This window comes from Opisthocomus hoazin, chromosome 19 (genome assembly GCF_030867145.1).
Source record: "Opisthocomus hoazin isolate bOpiHoa1 chromosome 19, bOpiHoa1.hap1, whole genome shotgun sequence".
In the NCBI taxonomy this organism is placed as follows: Eukaryota; Metazoa; Chordata; class Aves; order Opisthocomiformes; family Opisthocomidae; genus Opisthocomus; species Opisthocomus hoazin.
In genome coordinates this window covers 10,314,038-10,340,969 of record NC_134432.1, presented here as the reverse complement: position 1 = coordinate 10,340,969, position 26,932 = coordinate 10,314,038, and the positions used below count along the sequence as shown (strand labels likewise).

General features: G+C 45.4%; 1 protein-coding gene across 2 annotated transcripts in view; it reads left to right on the top strand.

Annotated features, from left to right (window-relative positions):
• Positions 1 to 26,932, top strand: part of BRINP1 (BMP/retinoic acid inducible neural specific 1) — a 94,622-nt gene that overhangs the window by 3,427 nt on the left and 64,263 nt on the right. Inside the window, exon 2 of one of the 2 annotated variants that reach the window (XM_075439509.1) lies at positions 24,537 to 24,804. In XM_075439509.1, the coding sequence (XP_075295624.1) occupies positions 24,587 to 24,804 (218 nt within the window). In that variant the 5' untranslated portion in view covers positions 24,537 to 24,586. Of the gene's footprint in view, positions 1 to 24,536; positions 24,805 to 26,932 lie in introns of those variants that run through there. The other variant, XM_075439510.1, reaches the window with a different exon arrangement.

Below are 26,932 nucleotides of genomic sequence, written 5' to 3'. Positions count from 1 at the left end.
CGCAGGAATCTTTTACCCGGTGATGAAACGCCGCTGCTGCTGGGACGGAGCCCAGCAGCTTTTCCGTGCCAGCAAATACTACAGGGGAAGTGAAAAATCACTTCATGCATTGAAAGTGCAGAGATGAACTTGGTGAGGCAGAATATAAATTACCCGGAGTTAGGTAGCTCGTGCCCTGTGGTTTGATTTACACCGTCCCCCTTGCAAAAGCATCACGAGATTTTTAACAAACGTAAGGACCTTGGCCCGCTTCCTTCCAGGCCGCACAGAGCAGCTTCCCAAACACCCCTGCACAGAGAGATCTGGATTCTAAACCGACCCGCAGACCACAGTCTGACCCCGTGGCTCTCCCTCTTGCCTGGAAGATGGCTGCCGCCCGGAGCAGGGTGCTGGGCTACCAAATGGTGCTGAGCTGAGCCCGGGCAGAGCACCGCCTGCCAGCTACATGCGATACCCCGGAGCGCTCTCGGATGCCAGGGGAGGTTTTTCCCTGCTCGCTGTGCCTCTGCGCTGCCATGTCCAGCCAAGCTGCTGGGGCCGGAGCGCGGCTGGACAGGGCTGCGGCTGGTAGTCAGGGAGCAAAAGGGAAACGTGATCGAGCAGAGAGGCCTGGGAAAGGCAACTGGATGTATCTGCTGCGTTCTTCTGTCTGGAGAGAGTCAAACATGGCAGAACCGGACTGGACAAATGAGGTGATGTTCACCAGGGTTCAAGTGTAGGTGTAGGATAGCTGTTGCTGACTTGATGGGCTAAGCTGTACTGTTTCTGGGGAGAAAAAGTGCGAGGACTAGTGGGAGGGAGGAACGGGAGAAAGAACAGAAATCAGAGGAGCAGCTGATTTAGACTGAACTGAAGGGCTCAAGTTTACTTCAGGGATGCTGGATCAGATCCTAAGTGAAGGTGGCATAAATTGTGCATAAACATGTCATTTTGAAAAGGAGCTGAGAGCCAGGCCCAGGAGTCTCTCTGTGGTTGGGTTGGGGAGTTTAATACAATGTGTCTAAACCTTTGTAGCCCCCCACTCAGTGAGCTGTTTTCTTGCAGCCTTTAGGCAGGAACTGCAAGCAGCATCACAGGAGAAAGATGCTTATTTATTTTTGCTATTTATTCTTTTGAAGTCATGCGCTCTACATCCATTTTATTGTTGCCTACGAGGCGCAGCTGACAGAGCTTAGCTATGCACAGCGCGGTTGCTGTGTCTGCTGACAGGCCCGTTCGGAGCTCAGTGCTGGGTGAGAGCGGTACCCGCGGCAGCACCAATGCCCCTGCGGCTCTGGTGACGGCATGTCTCTAGGTGTTGACATAGCGTTCCCCAATGCTTCAGCTCTCATACACACGATTCCCTGCTCCTGTTTCAGAAAAACAACTAGTTGCGCTGCTGATGGATCACCTCTTACACTGTCAATAGAAATAACAGTAAGTCAGAGCAGCAGCAGCTGAAGGGAGCAAATAATCTAAACCAGCTTCAGATGCTGGTCTCCAGAGGAGGACAGAGTGACTAGCCTTTGCCAGACACATACTGTTCTTGTTCACTGTTTGTATTCGTGATAGAAATGCTGGGCAGAGGTAGAAACTCGGGTGCTAGGAGCACCAGCACGACTTTCATGCCCTAGAACAAATTCTGTGTGTTAGTGGTAGGCACTGTTCAGTGGAGTATTGCCATCACAGCAACATCTTTCCTCCCAGAGGTTCACAAATTACAAAAAAGCCAGCTCTGGGCTGTCACATACCAAGCAATGACACAAAAGCTTGCAAACCAAGCTATGAGAGGTTCTCACACACAAGAGAAGCTCCAGAAAAAAACAATTTGCTTCAGGGCTTTTTGTTGGAAATCAGAACAGAATATAGGAGCAGAGGGAGCTCTCACACTCCTATCCGTTCTCCTATGCTGCCCAATTTCCAGCAGAGTAGCTCTGGTTTTTGCAGTCTCTTCATGCTTGGGACCTGTCTCATCGCTATCCTGACAGAAAATGCGCTCTTTCACCTGGTGTTTATAGAAGATAAAGCCTGGAGCCTCATGACAGGTCTTCTTGTAGCTTGGACTTTCACATCTATGCATATTGCAGCCAAAGTACATTGTACAGCGAGTACCTGTGAAAAGCTTGGAACCACTTGCTGTAAATCATCACAGCCTGTCGAAGCCAGGGGAGTTAACTGGCATCTTGGTGAGTGAGGATCTTTCTTAGGGTTTGATTTAGAGCGTGATTTAGAACCTGGCCTGCGCTCTAGACTCTGCTGTATCCATCATGATTTTGGATGCAGTTTTGGCCAGAAGTCCTGAGTCGGCACAACTGATCCCATTTAGCCATCTCTTTACCCTGCTGGATCTGTGTATGAGGTTGTCAGATACATTGCTAACACTGGAGACCTCGGTGGTAATTTATCCTTGCAGTTGTGGATGCTGACTTGCTAAGCAGGGTGGAAGATGGGGAGGGTGAGCTTTAAAACCATTGCCTTGTGCAGGCAGCACATTCCAGGTGTGGCTGCCAGGACCACGGGAATAAATAAGATGAGTTTGCTCAATAGCTCAGAGCAATCATGAGAAAACTACAAAGAAACTAAAACTATCCAAGGAAGGATGGAAGGCAATGAACTGTGTCCCTAGGGAGGAGGCTGACAATTCAGGGCAGGCAGGAGAACCAGGACGAGCAAGTGTGAATCTTTAGCTGGACTTCTGGGATCAGTGGAATAAACAGCAGTGAGGCAGGCTATGAGAGTCGGAGCAGCCTGGCTGCTTTCAGCTCTTCAAGCAGGTACAGATGGTGAGCGGGTAAGCGAAGCCCTCAGATATATGCTGGGGTACATATGTGGCTATGGGTCCCTCCTGGCTCAGACCACCCCCTTGCCTAGAATATGAGGATGCTAGAGATATTCCAGGTATTTCTTACACTGCTTGATGCTGGGAGAGATCTGCAGTCAAAATCAAAGGTGTGTTTTGAGGGAGCAGGGAGAGCTTAGGAGGTACAAGGTGAGACTGAAGAATGCTTGAGAAATACAGAGAAAGTCAGAGGAACGAGCCAACAAAGGCAACATAATGTTTCTGCTAAAATTGTGAACGGAGATAAAAAGGCAGCAACAAGGATACATGTAATGTAGCCTTAAGACCAGCAGCTATTTCTAGAATTGCTTGTGTCATGTCGTTCAAATTCTGAGTTGCTTCTGCAAAACAACTCCAGGCTTTGCTGTTTTATGCCTGAGAATGCCGATAATGTGTTTACCTGCCACTTCCGCTCTCCTAAAAGAGAACTATAAAATATTTCAAAATGATGGTGGGTTGCTGTACCATATTTTAGGCCAGCAAATAGACAAATCTAATCAGCCAGGGAAAAGCCACCAGTTAGGATTCTCCCACAATATTTATATGGTGCAGGCTGTAATAACCTAGTAGTGGTAATATGAGTTCTCGTAAGACTTTTGATAAAATCCTTTATGTGCATTTAGAGATACATGTGTATCAATCCTCTTCTTTGCTTCTTGGGAAAGAAGGGTTAATGATAAATACAGCGAGTCGAACTGGATGTGTTGCCTGGGGTGTTTGCTGATGACGTGGAGGAAGCGGTGGTATGTTTTGGTGATGGAGCTGGATTGCACCTTGTTAGGACTGGGAAAAACTGGAAAGTGGTCTATCCAAAACAGTAGGACACTGGAGGGATCGGAAAGGCGTTGACGGGTGCTAACAGTCCTGGGACAACCTTTCAGCTGTTTGGGGACATACAAAGCCAGCAGTTGTCTCGGGACTGTCATCTGCAGTGTCACCAGGAAGCCTAACTCTTGTGGATATGGCTGTTTCTTCATTGAGTCCTTTTATGCTTCTGTTTTCTATAATATTCTGCAGTAATGGAATTAGTTGTGAGTTGTGTGCAAAAGTATTTTGTTTGCGATTTTTTAGGTCTGGTAACAGATAGCCTGCTTGGGTGTCTCAAATTTTCTGTAGGATGAGCAGTGAATAACCATTTCTCACTGTCCATCTCTGCCCTGCATGTGACTGGATGCACTTCAATTCATACCCCTTGTTTAAATGGCATGCAGGTCCTAATTCTGCAGGATATGCAATCAAGTGCTTAGATATTTCTCAAAGAACATTGAATATAGGCTTGCTTTCAAACGTGTGCTCAAGTGTTGCTGACCCGGCACAATCATGACTGCAAAGGGCCTGATCCTGCAATCTGAATCACATAGACAAATCCTTAATTACAGTCCCACGGACAGAAGGAAACATATTTGCAGGATCGAAGTCTAAGCAACTGCGAATCCATACACATGCTGTGTGCAGAGTGAATCATATTTATGATCCACCGGAGTTCAGCTTCTTTGTTCCAAAATGCTGGTCAGGAAGGCAGAAGAAATGTTCCCCAGGATATTATAAAGGCTAACATATCATCAGAGGGAGAATCAATGGAGATTGATGGCAAATTAGGTGGATACTTGAGACATTAAAAGGAAGGATGGAAAACAGAAGTGATATGATAATTGAACCATATTAATATATTGTAAATTGGTTTACAAATATTAATAAGTTAAATAAGGAAAGCCTGGAAATAATAGTTTATTTAGTCTGGGAAAACTAGGAGTAAGAAGGGACATTTGGGTTCCAGTACAAAAGTATATGAAGGTTAGAATAAAAAGTGATCAGAAACATTTTAGTGCTTTGATGATACAAGAACAAGAGGACACATCAGAATTAAAGGGCAAAACTTTTAAAGCAAATTAAAAGGAAACAGTTCTTTCTTCAGCGTATAGTGAAGCTACACAATTCCCTGCTGCAGGATGTCGCCGAGATGAAAGTCTGGATGGATTTGATGCGTAAAAGGCTACCTAACTTTGTAGCAATTAATAGCATTTGCAGCTCTGCAATCTAGGACAATGGTAATCAGATCTCCTGCTTCAAAGCAAAAGCTGACCATCTTCTGGGGTCAGGAAGGACATTTTCTGTCTGCGTAGAAAGAACATAATATGGTTGGCCAGGTAATATGACTGGATATGGTCGATCCTGCTAGAAGCTAAGTCAGCAAGAGATTAGCAAATTGCTTCTGTGGGTGCTGGATTAAGGTATTATAAAAAGGTTTTCATCAATGCCAGACAGAATATCAATCCAACAATCTCTTCTTCTGTGTCAACTCCCACAAAAGTAATTTCACTGATTACAGTAGATACTGAAGTAGGACATAAAATGGGTGGTTATAAGCAGCTGCAATGACCCTAAGCTGCACATTTCAGTTTCCTCTATCACTGCCGTTATCTGCAGGATGGCACAGAGCTCAGAAGAGCCTGGAGTCTCCCAGAGCTGGGCACTGCAGATTCAAGCTCCCTGCCCTCGAGAGCCTGCAGTCCAGACAGAGGAGGAGGACAAGAAACAGCAAGTGCTGTCACCTCTGCTCTGTACGAAGGGAAGTGCAGCACGAGGCTCGGGGATCAATCCAAATCCTGTTAGGGTCAGTGGAAGCATTTCAGTTTGCAGGAGTAGGAGTTCAGGCTTGCCCTTGACAGATTTTGAAAGTAGTTGATGGCAAGGAAATGGAACATTTTAGAAAACAGGACCTTAAATATCTCAGTGGGATGTGCTGAACACTTGGAAAATCAGACTGCAAGGTGTTTGTAAAATGTCACCTTAAAGAATCTGCCCAAGCTTGTGCAGGAAGGCTGTGGAAGAGATAAATGCCTGGGTGCATCTAGAGATTTAACCAAACTAGCCTGGTAGGAGTGACAGAGTGGAGAGAGATCAGTCAAGAAGCCCGTTAGTGTCCCCTCTCCTCTCCCCATGTTTTCCCTCCAGTGCCACAGCCCCATGCATCAGAGAGTCCCAAGGTGCCTCCCCAGGCGGAGGTCCACTTAGTCTGTGGTGTGCTGGGAGCAGTCCTGCATCCTGCCCATGGTCTTCCACCACTGCCGGGGCCATCTTGGTGGGAGGAAGGAGGAACCTGCCTTTCTCCATACTCTTCCTCTCATATCAACCATTTTTTTTCCTGTTGCCATAGACAGATGTTCGGGCGAAGAGAGAACAGGCTGTTGTCTATAGACAGGGGTGTTCAGATTTGGCAGGTGACACTTGCTGAGGGCCACTTGTCCAGTGGATAAATGCAGCACGGGGTGAGCAGAGAGGAGACTAGTCAGCTGCACTGGGGCTGAGACGGGTAGTAAGACAGTGTTTCCTTCGGATAAGTGGGAAGGATGAAAAGCTGACAGCTGCAAGGAAAGCATACAGTCTAGATGGAACAGAGCTCCGAGAGAGACGTGTGACTGGGGCTGGGAGGGAGGGGAGAGCTGGCAGGTAGGAACAGAAAGTTCACTGGCAAGGCAAATGTGAATGCTGAGACAAATGATTCCTTTGCTTCCTGGATTGCAAACGAGAGAGAAGTGACGGGCAGGTGCAAATCTGCCAACGAGGTGTTGTGTAGGTGTGGTGATTATTGTGCTTACAGGCTTGGCTGGCAAGGGGAAGGATGGACAAGGGAGCTTTTGTTCTGCAAAATGCGTGAGAGAGATGCGTGCAACAAAAATATCTATGAGGTAGGATCGCAGTTTACCTGCATGATTGGAAGATTGATTTCTGATGAAAGGAGCAGAGAAGGGAGGGGAATAAAATTTTATAGATGGCAAGAATGGGGATCAGAGCTTTAAAATGGCAGTTGTGAGTTAGTATCCTTGAAGGATTGGTTCAAATGTGACTGCAGAGACCAGTGCTAGCTTCTGATTTCCAGCCATCTGCATTTAAAACAGAGAGAGAGAGAGAGAGAGAGACCAGCAGACTGACTTCAGTGAAATTCTGCTGGATTTCCCCTAGGGAGTCAGAATTGTCCCTGCATTTCAAGTACCTGGAAGACTTCAAACACTGACAAGGCTGAAAGGTGAGGCGAGGGTCAAAAGGGAGAATGGCTGGCAGGAATAAGCAGATTGTAGACTAGGCTGGATAATTCAGGGATCTGTAATAAAACTGTGTGGTGACGGAGAGTGAATAAAAGGCTATAGGTATATTATGGTTTACGGAGCACAGGACAGATGTGTCTCTAAGGAGACTGCGATAAGGAGTGGAAGGTAGCAGTGGACTGGGAACAGCGGGTGTTTTGGGATGCAACAGCACTGTGTGAATAAAGAGCGCTGTAGCAAGATAGTTCAATCCCGATGCTGTCACCGGCGTGTTATATACGACCTTGGGCAGGTCACTTAGGCTGATATCTTTCAGAGAGCTTTTTAAATGCATGTGTTTCCACACAGAGGAGCCGAATTTCTTACAGTCAGTGCTGCGGTTCTGAGCCCTCCAGCTCACACAGTGTATGTGAACCACCCAGGGAACTTGGCTTCAAGTTTGTCATGAGGAAATTCTGGATTTTTTTTAAGAATTCAGCAATCTGTGTCCTCAGGAAATGTAACCCCCCCAAAGACAGATATTCAGCAGTGCTGAGTCCTTACATTCACAGTGCTGGTCAAAACCAGCATTGGATTGTATCTATCTCCTCTCCACCACAGCAAAATGGCTCGAGGTTTAGAAATCTGGCCTGAATTAATTTCTCTGCTCATTGCCTAAGACCACTAATGAAGCTGGCCTTTTAATGGAATATATAAGGGAAGAATATGCTAATTGTATCTGTTTCCCTCCCTTGCACACAGGTATGGGGCTTTTATTTACACAACATGCACAATGAAGTGTGCAAACATGCATGTACACACACATGTACACACACAAGTGCACACACATATGTGAATTATGCTTTAAGAAGGCTGAATAAAAACTGGTGTTTCAGTGCAGCATATTAGTCTTTTTACTAACTTCGGCCTTTGCAGTAAATAGCAATTAATGATAAAGCCGCTTACGTTACAAAGAAGAGCAAAAGAGGCTGAAAAGTCCTTCCTACCAGTGGATTCTCCTGCAGTGCTTCTCATTACTTTGTTTCCAAGTCTGAAGACAGAAATTTTGTCCATGGCATTTTTTTTTCCCCCTCACTGCTGCTCCTCTGAGGGTGCTCTTCCAGAGAGCCTTGAGACCGGTGAAGTACAGTCCCCAAACCCTTCATGCTCTCAGGCAGCAGGGACACTCCTTTGATGCTGGGGCCTGACCCTGCCGTGGGTGCCATGACAGAGGTGGGCAGAAGGGCTGGGGACAAATACGCACTCTGCTGCGCTTGCACAGCCTCACTGCTTGTCCGCAGACCTCCATAAATCAGATCTGGGGCTGAGGAAACGGAAATCAACAGGAGAGCTGAGATACATTCTGGATTTTATTTTTGTGTGTAGTTTTAAAATTTCAGGCTCTTGAAAGGGTGTAAGGGCTGATTTCCAGCTCAATAATGCAGTATTTTTGTAGTAAGTTGCTCAGGATGGATATTGCATGCCCCATATGCACATGCAGAGTGTTTGAGCGTGCCGTGTCTGCTGGGGCAGTGCTGAAGGACTGTGGAAGGTGACAATAAGCCATTGGAGGGTTTGTGCTTGCTTGTATTGCCCACAACTGAGGTTAATAAAGCAAAATATACCTGGGTTTCTTCTTAGCGGAAGCTTGTTTCCTCCTGAAAAAAACCCAAAAGCAAACTAATACAGACGCAGTGTCTATGGCTAAGGAACTCAGGATCCAAGTTCTCTGACAACGTAGAAACACTCAGAGATATTTAGATGCCTAACTCATATATATGCGCCTAATTTTCTTTAAATCCACTGGATGCAGGAAGCTAAGCAGGTGAGATTCAATCTTCCCTAAATACCTCTGGGACTGAGATTGTCAGTGGGTGGCTGTGCGCAGGGTCCTATGCTGGAGAGATCAGACACAGAAACGGGTGCCAGATGATGCCTGAGGAGCAGGATCCCTGGTACGTGCTGTTCCCATCCCCGCGTGTCTGTGTCTCGTTCAGAGCGTACTTCGGTGCTTTGAATCAGGGATGGCTGATTGCAGGGAGCTATGCTTGCTATTATTTTTTTTCGTTAGTGTCGGATGCATGTGGACATCATACCTTCCAGTTTTCTCTAGGGACCTCATCCCTATTTGGTTACACATTAGAGATAGTGGTGCTTAAACAAAAAAAAAAAAGGAAAGCCAAGAGAAGCAAAAAGAAAGAATTCAGAGAAATAGAGGGTAAAAAGGAATGCTGTGACTGTCTTAAAATAAAACAGCAGTAGATGGAAATTTCTAATGCAGAAAGTAAATCCAGTCTCAGGTTATTTCCTGGGAACTCTTCTTTCATTTTTTTATACAAGGATTTGCTCATTTATTTTTCTTTAAATCTAATTATTTTACTTTAAGTTCTCTGTTGAATGCAGGTTTAGACTAGAAGAGAGCAAAGGACTATGAAAGTCATCAGCTTAAGAAACTCACAGAAACTCAGCCTTGCTGAGATCCCTCATGTTGTTATGATGACAGACAGTTATTGTAATTCCTAGTAGGAATAGGTGAATAATGATTTTTCTTTTTTTTTGTCAGTTTGGTTCTGAAACAAAAAATGAAAGGAAAAATTTAATTTTAGCTATTCAAACATGATTGGCGTGGGGGGAAGAATAAAAAAGACTTTTTATATGTGGGACTAGAAGGAAAGGAGAATAGAAAATCACTTCAAAACCTTAAATGTTTTAGAAAAGCATAACTTTTTTATAACTATTATTTCAATTTAGTTTGGGCTTTTTTTTTCTATTTCCTTCTAGATCCACTTTGTAAACATTTCAATATGAAGCAATTAATTTAAGCAGTAATGCAGTCATGTACTTCTGTTCTTTTAAATTTTTCCCATTCCATTTTTTGACAGTAACTATCTAGTGGATTCAACGTGAATAAATAAACGTTGTCAGACACTCCCTAAGCACTTTTTTGTGCCTAATTTTAGTATGTGTTAAAAACAATATCTTGCATCTTTAGTGCCTATGATTGCGGTTTCCTTTATGCTACACATGGTTACAGACAATTCATACCTCAAACAGCGTATACTCAAAGGGTACTGAGCAGTGAGAGATAAAAGGAGGAAATAAAAAGATTTGTCTGAAGTCACAGAGTAAAGCAGTAGCAGAAGCATATAGGGAAGCCTACAGTCTTGACTTCCGTTCCCCTACCCTCTCACTAGACTGTGGATTAATTACAAAGCTCTTTCTCACCCATTAGGTTTGCCTTGTACTTCTTCTACTCCTGCACTTTCTCATTCACACCTTCAATTCTTTGTTACTCTTCCTTTATAGCAACTTTCCTTACGCTCCATTTTTGCATGCTTTCCTCTTTTCTCCTCCTCTATTCCTCCTGCAGAAGATTACTAACAAAGTGGCGAGTGTTAATAATGTGTCTTAGCTGTGCTTGCTGCGATGGATAAAGAAGGAACAAGGTGGGTGAAGGAGAAGAGCAGCAAAGAGGAAGGGAAGGCAGGGAGGGATCTGAGCTGACTTCAGACTCCAGGTAAAGGTGTGAGGGAAGGCAGAGGAGCCGGCTGCGAGCTCGTAAGCCTTCACTGCAATGGGAGCAGAGTCCAAACCAAATGTCTAAGGAGGAGAGCATAAGGGTATCTGAAAGGTGGGACCAAAGACTTACAGGACTGGGAGATGCGTGGGCAAAGGGGAGCCAGCAGATTCCTCCTCTTTGCTGTGACAGGACCTCAAACGTGAGTGTCTCACACTTGATTCATCTGGATGAGTTTGTGCACAGGGACTTCTACTGCTCGAGTAAAATCAGATGTGAATATGCATATTCAATCAGACAGGGGTTACGGGTGCTCTCTGCGCGCCGGGCATTGCATGCTGGCAGGGATTAGGCGGCCATCTGCTTGGTACAATGCACATCACAGGGTCGGTACCTGCATCCGGGATGCTGCTGGCACTCCTGCCGGCTTCCTCGAGTCCTGCGGAATAACATTTTTGTCACTGGAGCCTCTGTTGTTAATGGACAAGCGTATGGATTTAGGGAGGAGAGGTGTTTAAGGGTCAGACAGGAGATGTGGCTGAAGAATCCACACTTTGGGCAGATATCTATAGCTCCCTGAGGAATATGGACCAAGCACACAACAGCTGGTGAGGGGAAACTGTGTTGATGCTGTGGGAACAAAGATGTTGTCTAGTCTGCAATCCAGACAGGAGGAGAGAGAAAAAGGAGATGTAAATTAGGAGGAAGCTTCCTTAAGATGCTTTGGTCCAAGAATACTATACCAAGAATAAAATGTCCAAGAACAGCTGTCTGTCATTGTAAACAGTCACATTAGACACGATAGGTAACTTCAGGCTATGTCTTCATAAGCACAGTAGACTTTAAATACCCTTCTTTCTCTGGAAACTCCTTCCAAACACCTTTGATTTCACAAGGATAAGCCAGGTAGCTGTACAGTTCAGCATGTGATTTACCACCCACAGAAAATTATTTATCTAGCGAGTTATTTATTATCTAATTCCATGGCTGCAGTCGAGGAAAGTCTGTTTATTCCTGTTTCCACACCAGTGTCTCTTTCTCCCGCCACTCTGACTAGCTGCTAGGTGCCCTGGGGAATGTTGAAGCAGAATTAATTAATCATGACCAGTGATGGAGGTGGTGTTCAGATTTGGATTTCGCCAGCTAATTGCATGGGATCTTTCTGGGAGTCAGGCTGTTGATGAAACAAATGTGATGCCTGCTCTGGATTGCTTTCAGACAGAGTCACTTTGGGAGGCTGCAGAGGCATGTGGGATCTATCAAGCAGTGGGGAAAATCTAGCAGAAGTCAGTCAGCTGTGCACATGCTGGTGGAGGGGACTGCTCCTTCCCTTTAGCAGGACACTGTGCCAAGGAAACTGTAAACTATAGTTTAGCATGTCCTGTCCAGGGTCCAGCCTGCAAAGGTCTGAATATTTCAGCATCCACAAGAAAGCCTTCTGGGCAGAGCCTTTGGAGCAGGAGGAGTTGTGATGGCACCTGGCAAATGCCAAGCTGGAATTCACCCCTTCAGCATGCCCACGAGTGATGGCAAGCCTGGCCAACTGCGCAGGTTGTGCTGAAACAGCAGTGTTTGCTTTCCAGATAGCTTTGAATTCTTCCAGACCCTCTTCCCTCCCTTTGTAGAGCCTAGCAGAGCATGTGCTATTCTTCCTGGTCAATGATTTCCTCCTGGCAATGGAGAAAGGTCAAGTGTCCATGCCAATTCTTTTTGATCTGTCAGCAGCCTTCAAATCCTCTGGCAATGAAGGGCTAATGATTTGCACTGCCTGGCATGGATGGACAATCTCTCCCTGCAGGAGCATTCCTCCTTTCCAAAGAGACTCCACAGTATGGCTTGGAGTAACGTGGTGTTTCCCTGCAGGACTCTTCCAGGGGGTAACTCCGTGCTCAGTTGTATTGTTGCTGTCAGAGGGATGGGGCTACAAGATTACGGATGTGGTGATGACAAGGGAGGAGATCAACTTTCAAGTAAATAATCCACAGTTTTCAGAATTTATCATCCTCAACTTTTTCTGCCTTCAACTTGTTCCGTTGCTGCTTTACACTGAAACAAATTGAGGCACTTTGCTCCATTCCCACCCCAGAGATGAGGCCGCGCGTACAGAAATGTTGGCTGGGATGGAGCCGTTTGTGGGATGGGGAGGTGGAAACGTCAGCCTTTAATGGAAGTCTCCAACTACAGCAGTACTCACTATTAGCAACAGGCTGTAATCTACAGTGACAGGCCAGCTGGAGTGACAGTAGATAACCAGGCGAATCTGCATGCAGAGGTGTGCTTTAAGCAGCTGTGTGAGGGGATTCACATTTCAGACTGCAGTGCCTGGTGGTAGAGGCATGTCCCTTTAAGAACAAAAGCAGACAGAAACCCCCTCCGCCACGTTAAATAAAACTCCAAAGATGGGGGATGCTTGTCCTTTTTATTCCCACTGCTCCAAACACCATGCTCACCCCTGCGAAGCCCATGTGGTGGTGGGGACTGACCCCTCTCCCAGAGGAGTGCTGGCAACACTGTGATGGGAAGGAGCAGCCATTGCTACAGAATCACAGAATGTTCGGGGTTGGAAGGGACCTCTGTGGGTCACCCAGTCCAACCCCCTGCCGAAGCAGGATCACCCAGAGCAGGCTGCACAGCACCGCGTCCAGGCGGGTCTGGAATATCTCCAGAGAAGGAGACTCCACAGCCTCCCTGGGCAGCCTGGGCCAGGGCTCCGTCACCCTCAGAGGGTTTTAGCCTGATGAAAGCGAGGAGAAGGGAAACGAAGGTGGTCACGCACAGCCATGCTCTGCCCCCTGCTCTACCCACCATTGCGCGCAGCCTTGCGTTATGGTCCTGCCTTTGTATATATTGTTCTCTGCACGTAGGTTTAAAATGGACTCTGTCCTCTCGCCATTCAGCCCTGCAAGCGGGTGCTGGCAGCACTGCAGCGCGCAGACCTCGGTGCCGAGACCCGCTGCCCTCAATCTCTTCTCGAACGGCGGTGAATGCGCAGGAGCCGTTGGGGACATTTTCATCTGTGAAATGAAGAATCAATAGAGTTGCCTCATTACGGGCTCTGCTCCGCGCTGCCGTTCTCGTCTTCCCTTTTGCCACTTGCCTTATCCTTTTTTAAAACCTGCTTCTGCCACCACCTACACAGACTTGATGGTGCAAATTCACGGGTAGAAATTCCCCTCTGCTACTCACAGAGGAGAAAAAATATGGTTTAAAAGAAGCAAAAAAAAAACCCCAGGTAGACTTCCAAGGAGGAGGTGGAATATATCTTTGTAAAGTACATAAATGGTTTGGAAGTCAAAGGCCCCAGGAGGTCAATGGCATTCAGACTTCTTAAATCCCTGATGCTCATGAAAACATTACATGCAAATTCCACCCTGGGAAAATCTGCATTTTCTTTTTTTTTTTTTCCTTAACAAGCGGAGAAGTTGGTTTTCTGATGTTCAGAGGGGACTGGAGCTGTGCTATGCAGTCATTGAGCTGACAGAGCTGCCTGGAAAAATGGACGTGCTATTCCCTTGGGAAATTCTTGTCTTTTGATTTGTGGTCAGTTTTTTTAAGCTCCAGTTTGAATGAGAGCCATGCTCCACAATGCACTTACGGCTTAAAAATTGGAAAGCAATAATTATATGAGGCCACCAATATCTTCTGTTTCTGTGGTGCTGAAGCACTAAAATGCTATGGGAAATGTTTACCATTGTATAATGATAACACATATAATAAATAAACCACCAGATATGCAATATATAATATATTTTAAACACATATCAGTACAATACAGAATATGTAAAAATGTCAAAACAAATTAATTGAAACAACATAAAAATAATGTGTTTATCTCCTCAAAACGAAACATCTCAGTATAACTGAAGAGAGAAAGTCAAAATGATTTGTTTTGACACTTTAAGCATAAAAAAGTTTGTCAGAATTGACATGTTCCCATGCAACATTTCGATTTCAAGAGAACTGCATTTTCCTGCAAAAAACTGTTCTGTCAAAATTTCTTGACCAGCTCTACTTACAGTCTATCTAAACAGACAAGCATCACAGCCAAGACTCTCAAACGCTCCAGGTGGTCGGAAGATGGATTTAGCACAGAGCAGAACAGTCTCAGAGAAGGAAATAAATAAAACTTACAGCTAGAGGTGGCCTTAAACTTGGGTACCAAACTGCTTTAATGTTTCAGATGCTCAGACCTGAGTGGTTTCGAACTTTAATCCTAGCAAGGACTGAGTTCCTTCAGTTTCTAGCAAATATGCATTGCAGGATCGGTGCGCTGATGGAAAAGGCTATTTGTGATGGTCAGATGCCAGCACAGATTCTCAATATCCTCTGGGATTTTTCAGTTCTTGGCATTGGTTGGGGTCTAGATATTAACAGCCCCCTGTGTTTGACAGATTAATACTGGTGAGTATGAGATGACTTTATTTTCTACACATGCTTCTTTCTTAGTGAAAATCCTAGGCTTAGGGTTTAGGGATAGGCTGAAATGCAGTGCTGCAGGTAGATTGGCTCTGGGATTGAAGGCTGGTGAGAACAGCTTTGGCTAGGAGTTCTCTCACCTTCATGATACACAGATTTTAAATCTTCTCATTATATAAATGCAGTTTCAGGTTAATTTGAGATTCTAATTTAATATGCTGTTCCAAATTAAGAGTTAATATGATATTTTATTATCTTTTTGCAATGAGATCCAACCTAAGGCTCATTGACTTCAATAGACCTTCCAGCAGATCCTGCAACTGCAGAGCCTGTGTAGATGCATGCTTACAGGAGGAGAATTACACTCAAGATTTCTGGCTTCTGTTTCAGAAGCTGCCAATAAAATAGTCTTATTTGGGGTTATTACATATTCTAACTCACATTTCTACCCTGAATTTAAACTCCTGTGCATGAATGTACATGTAACACCCTGTACGGGGAGGCAGGGCAATAGAAGAAGCTGAACCAGAGTGTTTGCAGCCTCAGACCAGTGTCCTCTGCACTAAAGGAATCCTTCCTAAATGCTTAAAACGGCAAGGGATTCTTGTAACACATCTCTCAGCCATTGGGCATCACCCATCAGGCAGTTGCAGGGGTATCAAGCCCATCTCAGTGGCCAGTTCTCCTCACCCTGCTGCTGGTTACAGCCCTGTTCCTCTGCAGAAGCCTGAGCCTTGTGAGGTCTGTCCTTGTGAGGTCTCACCTTGCCCCTGGATTGGCCTGGCAGGACACTTGCACGAGGGTCTAAGGCAGCGGCTGCGGGAACCCGTGTGGCTAAATGCACAAGGAGATTTTTACGGCCACAGCAAATTCTTCATCCGCTCAGTATGAAAAGAGAGGCAGATCTGCCCAGGGCTAGAATTTGCAGCTGCCAACAACTCGGGGTTCCTTTTGCCTCTCCTCTTCAGCTGTCCCTGGTCCCCTTGGCTTCATCCAGCGCGAATGGTGGCAGAACCTGGTGCCCATAGGAAGCGCTGAGTTAAATGGTCCTTTTCATCCTAGCAGGCAGGGCTGTCATTATCCAAGCAGCAGGAGCTGTACCAGGAGAAGCAATGGCCTGTGGATTTTAACGCCGCCTTCTCCTCCAGTAAAGGCTGAGGAACACAAAAGACACAAGTCAAGAGCTAAGCTCCTTTCTGAGGGACAAGAAAAACAGGCCGATGTACCATTTGCAAGGATGATTAAGTAACCTCAGCTTCCTAGCATACCAAGATAAGCAGTGTTATGTTGCATTTCCCAAACCTTATGTTGCGCGGGATCACTCCACGTGGCTGCGGTGGTAAAGTCCCTGCCCAGGAATGAACTTCAGAACAACAGAAATATTGCAAAGAATGTCAGGTGTGGGATAATAGTTGACCTTTTGGATTGAACATTGCATTATTGCTCTTCAGGGCAGTTTTGGCATCGATTCTTTTTTCCTTCAAACTTTCTGCTTACAGGTCCAAATTGTTGCAATGCAATATATCAGAAGGGCAAGACTGGCACGCAGAATGGAACAGGCATGAAAGCGAAAACCAGGGTTTCTGGACTCTTGACACAGGCCTGCTTGAACTTAGTTTTCAGGTTACTCTCTCAGATTTCCAGTAAAAAGTGTAGGGAGTAGTATGTATTTTGTTCAGCTGATTGTTTTTGGTTTGTAGGTATTTCTTGTTCCAAAAATGCAAGAAAAGTATTAAATGAATTTGGACATTTCCTTTTATGCATAAAATACAAAACCTATTTTGGCTCAGTCAAAACATACTGTTTAAGAAAACACTTCATTTTGATTTTTAATGTATATTACTCAACATGTAATGAGAAACAAAACACAATTTTGAACCGATCCTTTCCAAACAGAACACTCGACACATTCTGTTGCAAAGAAAAGCTGACTTTATCAAAATGCCTTTTTTTCCCTTAAATCAACAAATTTCTAAAAAGTGTTTTGCCTCTGATGAATTGGCATTTTTCTGACATAAAATGAGCAATCCAAAGAAATTCTAAGCAGCTCTGTGGCAAGCCTTAGCTAATTCTGGAATAGTAGCATGAAGGTGCGTAGGAAGGGTACTGCAAGGAGACGTAGCATTGAGCTGAGACTGAAGAGATTTGGGTTGAATTCCTGAAGCAGTTATAAAATGATCTGGGACAAGCCACTAATCTATGCCGTGTCTCAATTCCCATTCTGTAGAATGGGAAAAACAGCATTTCCCAATCTCCTAAATCTACTGCAAGGAGAAAAACCTATTAACACTTATGAGATTACTGGACTTTGATATGAGGTGTATAAATACTGAGGAAGACAGAAGACAGAGCTGCATTTTTGTGTAACTTAGAATGAAATTATGGGGAAGTGGACTAGCTTGGACAATAATTTAATAATAGTAGGAATAATTTCAAGTTCAGGGCAATGTTTAATAGAAATCACTGCTCACCACCCACCATATTTTTTTTTTTAATAAGCAGCTCAGAAAAGTGCAATTTATCATTATTATTACCATCTATATTCATTCTATCTCTGCCACTTCACAAATGAGAGGAGTTCCTCACAAACATCTACGAAGCTAGCTCATTATCCAGCCTTCCTATTTATAACTCTCGTTTATGACAATAGCTATCAAAATCTTGCCAACAGTAGGGCTGCTGGTGTGCTGACACCACTGCTCCGCAGCCCGCTGAGCGGCATTATCTCACTGTTCCCTTGCGTTCCCCCATCTGTCCCTGGCCATCTGGTGTCCTTGGTCTTCTAATTAGATTGTAAGCTTTTTGGGGCATGGACCGCCTTGCTGGTTTCTGTTTGTACAGCACCTAGCACGATATCATTCCAGTCTCGGATTCAGCGAGGCTGTCTTCAAAATGTGATACTTGACCACATAACTGTGTGCACGTGCAGAAGATCCTTTTAATTCAGTTCTCAGTCTACTGAGCACTGTTAGATGGATCCCCTTTGTAAGTAGAGCCCTGAACCAAGCGTCTGTGAATCCTGGAATTCAGAGCAGTGGCTTTGGCGCCTTGGCTAGTAGATTTATGGTAAGGACTAATGGAGTTGAATTCCCTCTGTCCAGCACCACCTGACGTTGCGACTCGATGCAAGTTGCACGCCTGCCGTAGTTCTTTGGTTTCAAGCCGCCTCTCATCCTCATCCTCATAACACCAGTAGTTTATAATTAGCTTAAGTGTGGGGACAGATAAGCTGAAAACAGGTACCTAGTTGTTACCAGTGTGATTCTTGCCTCGCTATAGGCAGGGAGTAATGAGAGTTTCTGCACAAAACCTGCTCCCTTTAGGCTGCTGGTTGAACTGCACTGAGAATGCAGGGTTTGTAGGGTGTTTTTGGTTCACCGAATATTCTGACAAGTTGTAAGCGAAGTGTTGACAAACTGAAAAGAAAAAACCTTTTCTCCTCTAAGTCATTGGGGGTCACAAGAAATATTTTTATCACTGTTGTCTCTTAAGAAGCTGAAAGTCAAATCAAAAGGAGAAAAAGAAAAAGCTCTAGTAGTTTCAAATTGAGATTTGGAAATATTTCCCCTTGGTGCTCTCAAAACCAAAACACTGACATCTCCCAATCACTATTTTTTTCAGCATGAGCAATTTGGCAAAAGTGAAGTGAATTCGTGGACTCTGTTGGTATGTTTGGAGAGGTATTTCTCATCCTCTCTCCTTGCCTTTCCTCGCCCAAAAATGTTTCAGCTGATGAATATCTCTCAGGTCTAACCACTCATGCATATTTTAAACTGAAATGGTTAAAGAATAAGTGCAAATTTAGACACCGATCAGTGCAGAATTACCAAGGTTTGGGGAGGGATTCACCCATCACTGTCTGAAATGGAGAAATCCCACCACCATAAAGAAATAGCTTTACAATCATTTGGAATTTTACAATGTTGCATGCCACAGTGATCCAGAAAGTCAGAGCCACTGCTGGATTGCAGCCCCATCTCTGTCTCCAGTCAGAGATCAGTGTCTGCAGTTTGAGCTATAAAAGGCATCAGTCACAAGTGGCCAAATTCTGTTTTCCAGGGCTCAGGTTTGTCCACGTAAGTTTGTAGAACTTAACAAACCGTGACACGTTGGCTTCCCCATCCCTTCCCATGCACGTTCCCTGTTGTCCCCTGGCCCTGACACACAAAAGAGGGCTTGGTCGGATCGCTGGCCAGCGTTTCCAAAGGACAGCTAAATCTGCTTCCTTCATGGGCGGTCACTGCCTTCCAGCAATTTCATGGGCCGTCTCTGAATTAGGTGCAGGACATAAATGTTACTGCTCCAGTTGCACCCAGCGACCTAACACGAGTTAAATCCTAAAGGTGTAGGGCAGTAGTTACCTGTCTAGCAGGAATGTGAGTGTACGGTTAACTTCAAGCACGGATAGCTGAATAAAATCTAGGAGAGTGCCTCCCATACTTAAAATTAAGGATACACTTAAGGCGTTTGCTGAAATGAGGTCAGACATTCGTCACTTTGCAGGGTCGAGCTCTAAACTAACATAAGCTGTTTCATCTCTCCCTTGACGCTTCAGTCTTTTACTAATTTATCAGCATCCTCAAGCAGCGTGTGAAGTTCCTGCAGAACAGGAGCTTTTCAGGTACAAATAGCAATTGTTAGCCTCTTCCCTCTGGTAAATGGCAGCAGGCAGAAACCTCTCTCAACCTGCCACGAACCGAATGTGGGACACAAGAAAGAATTATTGGTGCATGAAGCTTAAAGAGATAGGGGACTTATTTCTTTACTGCAGATAATGTGTTCAGTAATTTCTCTTTCCTGAGTCTGCATTTCTGATGGAAATAGTTTACAACAACGAGCATGAGAAAACAGAAGGGATGTGTGCAAGATCAATATGAGCCTAATAGAAGGGATAAATGAAAGGTACAGAGGTTAGAAGAAAGGTTTAAAATCCCAGGAGGCAGAGGAGTAGTGGAGTGTTCACAGCAAGCAACGGAGAGCCAGAGCTCCTGCATTCTGCCTTCCTGCTTGTAGCAGCGATCTGGGGCTACACAGCCTCTTTTGTATGAAACAGACCTTGCAATATCCTTTTGTGCAAAATCTATCATTCTGAGCTATCCCACTGTATAAAAATTACCTTTTAAGTGGCTAAGTAGACACCCAGCTTTATTCTTTTCTTCTTATTTCAAGAAACAATGGGAGTAACAGCACTTGCCTGCCTTACTAGAGTGCTGAGAGCTTTAATTAATGTCTCTAATTCAATTTGAACTCCTTGGATAAAAGGCACTGCCTTGTGACAGCAAAGGTATTGCCTAAAATAGAATATAATTAACACACAGATATCAATCATGATGAAATTAAGTGTACATTCAAATACAGCTTGCACTTTACAGAAAGTACTTGCCTATTTTTCCTCCAAGAATCCTGAAGACTCATAAGACAAGAAACATTTAATGTTCCAGGCTGAATTCAGATTAGAATAAGGCCATTTTAACCCACCTAACAAACTAAAAGGGGTTGTAACAGAAATCTCCATTTGCACCGATGGATGTGCCTTCATGATGGACGATGCCAGAAACTGACTGTAATGTGACTCAGAACCAGCACATCGCACATTTTCTTCTCCCAGCACTTCTTTAGTGTGAACTCTAGCCTATGTCCCAGCTCACCACCGATCATGTTTATTAACAGAGGTGACTATTGCATGATCATGTTTGTTGACATGAACCAGAAGGACCCAGATCACTGCATTGCTCTGTAGTGCTCCTGAGTGGAAATGGGCTTTGCAGCTTGGACTTTTTTAACTGCTGCATTTTAAGTCTTGCTGACACCTGGAGATGGTTGTCATTCATTGCTTTATAGGACAGGAACACCTAATGAGACACGTGGGCAGCAGGACAGAGTTTTTCTAGATGCTATACACAGATGATGGCCTCTCCAACAAGTTCATGATCCAAGTAGTCAAACAAATACTATTACGTCTCCAAGCTGATAAGTGGAAAGTGAGACAAAAAAGTGTGTAAGCCCAATATTGTAGAGGGTGTGTCGGGTAGAATTGAGCAGAATGCTGGATTCTTGGATCAAAACCCACTGTCTGACTTCCCCCAAGCCTCCCCTTCAGTGCAGAGATTGCTTCTGTGCCAGATTTAGCTTTTAGTTAGTCTTGGGTCTCCTACCCAAGGGCTATATACTTGGAGACATCATCTCCTTGCCCGTTCTTCCCCTGTCCCCTTTGCAAAAACCCTGGAACATATCTTACATCAGTGGAACCCCATAATGATATACAACAAATTAATTTCAGATTCGAACTTGTTAGAAGTTAGATTGAATACACCTCACAATATTGCCTTAGACACAAAATAATCCCACTTTAGTAAGCTTTATAGCTTCCATGGGGACCAACCCTGTGGTGTGTATTAATCTTTAATGCGAAACAACATCTCTACAGCAGCTACAGGGGGGAAAAAGATACTACTAAAAAATTAAAGTTGATGGTGTGATAGTTGTCTAGACCCAATTGCGCTCTACCATCCTCCATTGCCTCCGGCACCACTCTCTGCTCTCAGCATGGATACAGTCAGCTTCCAGACTGGAGATGTGTCCGTTTCTTCCAGTGATCTCAAGGCATGTTCTCCCCATGGCTTAACCCCTGGTTAAGAGCCGTCACAACTCTAATCATTCTGACTAACCTAAAAGGAAAGGAAGGGAGGATGAAGAGGTGCGTGGGGGGAATTGGTGAATATCTCCTCTCTTCTATAAGCTGATATTTCCCCAATGTGCAATGCTTGCATGTGGGAGGACACACTGGGATTTCTCTGAAACCTGTTTCATTTGGCTCTTCTCATATTTCAGTTCTCATTTGCACTGTGTTGGGTACTGGAGGTGAGCTATCACTCCACTTTGGTATGTAAAAGCTCCCTTCCTCTCTTTGCAATAGAAATTCAATAGAAAGTGAAATGTTTAAAGAGAAACTGATCCAGGCTGGCTGATGAAGGAATTAGTTACGGATGAGTTTAATGAACAGACAACCAAGCGAGTTTGGACAATGTGTACAGAACAACTGATCATTATCAGCAAATCTGCATACCCGTCTAATGGCAAATATGCTGAGCCTGCAGCTGCGCAGAGCGATGGGGACAGCTCTGCAGATCTGCAAAGAGCAGCAAGGCAGAGAAGTAGCCTGGATGGAGAAGCATGAGAAACGAACTCCTGAACTGGAACTCAGGAATGCTGAGGGTGGATGTAGCTGGAAGCATTTCCCAGTAATCAACTCAGGTTCATGACCGCTGTGAGTGGAAGCAGAGATATACTGTAGCCCACTTGGAATATGCTCTGTTCCTCTCAATGTGGGGCTAGAAACTCCCCAAAAGCCAGCGTTGTAAGGTAAAGTAGAACCAGTCCTTTCTGAGAGGTGAGGGACAAAAGCACTGAGAACTGGCACGTTTATGGGTGAAGTAGGAGTCAGTGGTGCAGGCTAATATTAAATACATGTTCCAGAACAGGAACAACCTCCTCAGTCAGGAGCTACAGGTACCATTAGCTTTAATAACAGTAATATTCTATCTGCAATTGGAAAGAAGTTTATATGTGCCCAACATAAAAGGCGAACATTCATTGACTTTCCCATACTTCATTTTTTTCATTTCTTCATGTAATGCAACAGCTGACTGTCGTTTTTAACCAGACTTACACAACTCCGTTTTGTCAAGTGCTGCTGAGCTGACTGCAGCTCCACAGACACATGCTGTGCACACGTGCAGACTCCCACGCGCCCTGGCGCGCACACACGCTCGGCACTTGTGCTCCCTGTCGCACTCCCGGGTTCGATCCACCCGCGCAGTAGACACGCGTGCTTGCTGCCGTGGCTGCAGCTTTGCTACCGTCCCAGTGAAAGCTTCTGGAACAGAGACAGCCATGGCGACCACAAATGCTGATAGCCTCTGGTCTATACCGTGCTGCTCACACCAGCCAAGGTCTCATGCTCACAAGCGATGCTGCAAACGTGTGTGGCACCTCCAGCACACCTCGGTTTGGAGCCTCTTACACTGCTAGCGATGCCTTTTCTCTCTGGCAATTGCGAACTTTTAGAGTGCTTATGGTGGACTCGGACTCAAAACCAGAAGGGTTTCTGGAGGTGTACAGATAAGCCTGACACTAAATCTCAAAGTGGCAGGGCCCTGCATAGCCTAATTTCTCCTGCTTTCAAGCACAGCTACAGTTTCTCTGTGCTTTATTCTGCAGAAATAAGTGGGTATCACCTCTCCTGAGGACAGCTTTTGGCCAGGTTTGTGCTCCCTGAGTGGGGGATGCAGCCTCAAGATCTCTCTGCCTGCCCAGGCATGCCCACCGTGTTGGCACATCTACCCTAAAACTCAGCAAGGCAGCCAGATGGACAGGAGGTGGGCAGGAGGAGAAACTCATCCTGCGTTATGGAGAGGACTTTTTCAGAGCAGCATCAGCAACTCCCAGCAACCAGGAGCACAACCCAACATGCTGGGCTGCTGTTGCAGCCATGTTGTGGTTCGGAAGCAGAAGGGGAGGGGGTCCACGCCAGGCGCAGGGTGCCAGCTAAGCAAGCCACTCACCTTCCACCAATGGAGCACACGGCTTCGTTTGGAGAGGGGCATCGTGCCAACAGCATGACTGTGGAGGCGGATGATCTAATGGCTGAAACGCTGGAAATGGGAGTCAGGAGACGAGGGCTCTCTTCCAGCTGTATCTGTGGCTTGCTGCGTAACCTTTGGCAAGGCATTTCACCCCTCTGTTTCCCTTCCCACTCATCATATGTCTTGTCTGTTTAGCCATTAAACACACCGGGGAGAGGAGCTGGCTCATAGCAGGGCTGTCGGCAGCCATCGTGTGGTGGGGGGGCTGCAGCAGGACAGCCGCTCTCCCATCGTGTGAGCGACAGCGTGCCCTGCACCAGGTGGTGTGGAGCATCCCTTTAAGCTCCCTAGTAAATCTCCCACCCTGAATATGCATGTTCAGTATGTCACCCTGCAGAGCCTTGATCTTGGGAAGAGCCTCGAGGTCCTACTGTAATTGAAATAGCAACAGACCCTCTCCCCCTCCACCAGACACACACCTCCCAAGCACCCAGGCAGGAAAGCAGGTTGAGGTGATTTTTATCATTCAAATTTTGGCAGGATTTCATAGTCGTGTGTGTGCCTCTGTGTGTGTGCGTGTGTCTGTGTGTCCACGTGTGCTCGTCACTGAAGCCTAGGTAATTATTTTGTTTTATTTCTTTTTTGGCAACACTTTAAAGTAAGAGCTGGGTCTTTATAGATTGCTCAGGTTGCACGGAGTATGGATTAGAGATCATCCGAGAGACATGAAAGCAGAAGACATGTTTCTCTGGCACAGCATTAAAGGGACAATAAAGGGGTAATTGTAGCCTAGGGTGCGGCCACCTTCTGCGCCCAGCCTTCACTCGCCTTTGCGGCACTGCGGAGAACTTCACGAGGGAATGATGGAAAAGCTGGGGTGAGGATGTCTCAGGTCAGGACCTGGTTACTTCAAAGGTGGTATATGCTCAGGAGGTTAAAGGCATCACTTAGGTACATGAATAAAAGACTGCCAAATACTCTAAGCTCTAGCACGGGCAGACAGAAGTCTTTTAAAACTTGATTTTTCATGTCTATTTTCACCCTGAGAGACAGTTGTCAAAGGATCAAAGCAATTCCCGTTTTTAAACTCTCTCTTTCTCTCCCTCCTCCCTCTCCTCCCCTCCATTTCTCTCTCTCTCTCTTTCCTTCCTCCTCTTCCCTCTCTTTTTCAACAGGACTCCACAGAATGGAGCAAGAATGAGAGGAAAAAGGCAGACAGAAAAGCATGAACTGGAGGCTTGTTGAGTTCCTCTACCTCCTGTTTATATGGGACCATATACTAGTACAGCCCTCCCACCAGGACCCAGCTGCTACCAACCAACATGTCTCCAAGGAATTTGATTGGCTTATTTCAGACAGGGGGCCTTTCCACCACTCACGGAGCTACTTATCCTTTGTGGAAAGACATCGTCAAGGATTTACGACCAGATATAAAATATACAGGTACGTTGATTTCCTACAGCACCTGTAGCTTGGAGAAGTTCTTAGGCGGTGGGAACTCAGCCAGTTCCCATGGGCTCAAGGCTTGTAGTCAATGAGAGATGCATCATTGTCCCCGTTCCACCTGGAATCGCTTTTTTGGTTCTTCATGGTCCTCAGCTGGCAATGCAAATTGCTTCACAGACTCAGATGTAATGCTTTGATAGTGAGACGAAGGCACTGCGGTACCATGGTAGTGTGCACAATATAGATCGAGATAAAAAGGGACAAAGGGTGTGGACGTACTTCATTTGTGGTGACAGATAAGTTCATAGGCGGGTTCACAAGCGTGTTTTTCAAATCAATGTACCTGTGGGCAGACCAAGCCTCTGCACCAAACTCCTACTTGTGAATTGCCAACAGCTTAAGGTTCACATGGGCAAGAACACACATAAAGATGTCAAGACACACATCAGGACAGCAGTTCTCACACTGCTGTGCATGAGCCTTAGCTGTGTACTGCCCACCAAAGACCTTTGCAGATTATCTTCATGTAGGAGTCGGGCATGTCCCCGGAACTGTGATCTTGGTTTAAAAGTCTTCACATTAAAAAACTACAGAGAATAGGCAGAATTTGGATTTTCGTTTGCCTTCTAGGTTTTCAAGTGTTTGTTGTTCCATGTGTCAAGATCTTCCTGCCAGCTGTGATATCCAAAAACACACTTTTCTTTTTTCATTTTAACATGAGAAGCTGGGGTGCTCACACAAGCCTCCTATTAAAGCAGCAAGTGCTTTTGAGTGAAGGGGAATAAGCCAACAAGTGGCATGAGATTTGCGTTAAAACCTGAAGAGACTGCAAAACTCCCATAGGCTTGTGCACATTTACACAATTATATAGTCCTGTTGTGTTTCAGAAAGACACTTGCAAACACAACCATGCAAACCAGTAGGTGAGAAAGTACTAGTGAGTAGCCTACTAGCAATATGCGTGCAGACACACATATGATGACTGGGGAATGGGGGGAGCAGGGAAACCACGTGTGCAGGCAGTGTTCTCCCACGGGCAGAGAGCCAAAAGCACTCAGAGAGTAATAGCGATGTGCAAGACATCACCTATGTATGGGGAAGAAAAATGATCTGTGCCTGTCCCATGGCCTCCAGCGAGTGCAGCATCCCCTCCCCTCACACCAGCCCGCAGAGCAAGGGCAGGTTAGCATGGGTTGAAGATGTTGTCCTGGCTTGTCCTCTTCATTCAAAACAACTCAGGAGGAAGACAGCCCCAAAACCTAGAAATTATGCTGCCACACTTCCACTAAGAATGTCTCACTGTCTTTGCTTGCACAGAGGAGCAGAGAAAACATGCTTTTTAAAAAGACTTTCTTCCTGGTTGTGGAAATCCCAGGCTGTCCTCCTGCCCTGCCTGACAACGTACACACTGATCAAGACTGCAAATCTTGCCCCATGCAACACCCCTGGCAGTGGCTCTGCCCTTTGCTAAAGAGCTATTCAGCCCTGAATGCCACTGCAGCAGTCTACAGGGGCTGTAGTGGGAGAGAAATGCATGCAATGTATGTGTTCAGACACATCTAAGAACTGTCACTGTAGGTCAGGCCAGAGATCCATCAAGCCTGGGATCCTGTCTCTAAGAATCATGGAGAAATGGGTCTGGAAGGACCTTGAGAGGTCATTTAATCCATGCCTCTTCCCCAAGGCAGACTCAGACATACCTGTGTCACATGTGACAGAGGTTTGTAGGCAACCTCTCCTGAAAGGTCTCCCGTGATGGAGAATTCACACCCAGAGCAGGCAGCCTGCGCCATGGCTTTGCTGCCTCCACTTTTATAAAGCAGCTAAAATCTTGTTTGTCTGTGAAGCCTGTGATTTCTAGTTTTATCTGCTATGGGGCGAGGAACGAATTCCCCTTTGTTTTGTAGACGACTGGTAAAAATTCGAAGGGTTATCTCAGTTCAGGATGGCCTTTACATATGGGAAGTGGAAAGTGATGTGTTTTTGTCTATTTCTGCTGGATATTGCCAAAGCACTTATGAAAGACACTTATAGCATGGGGAGGGCATGGATGGTTGTTTTTAATATCTGGCCCTGTTGGCAAAAGTGGTCACTTAAAAATTGGGCCCATGTGTTTTTTAAGGAA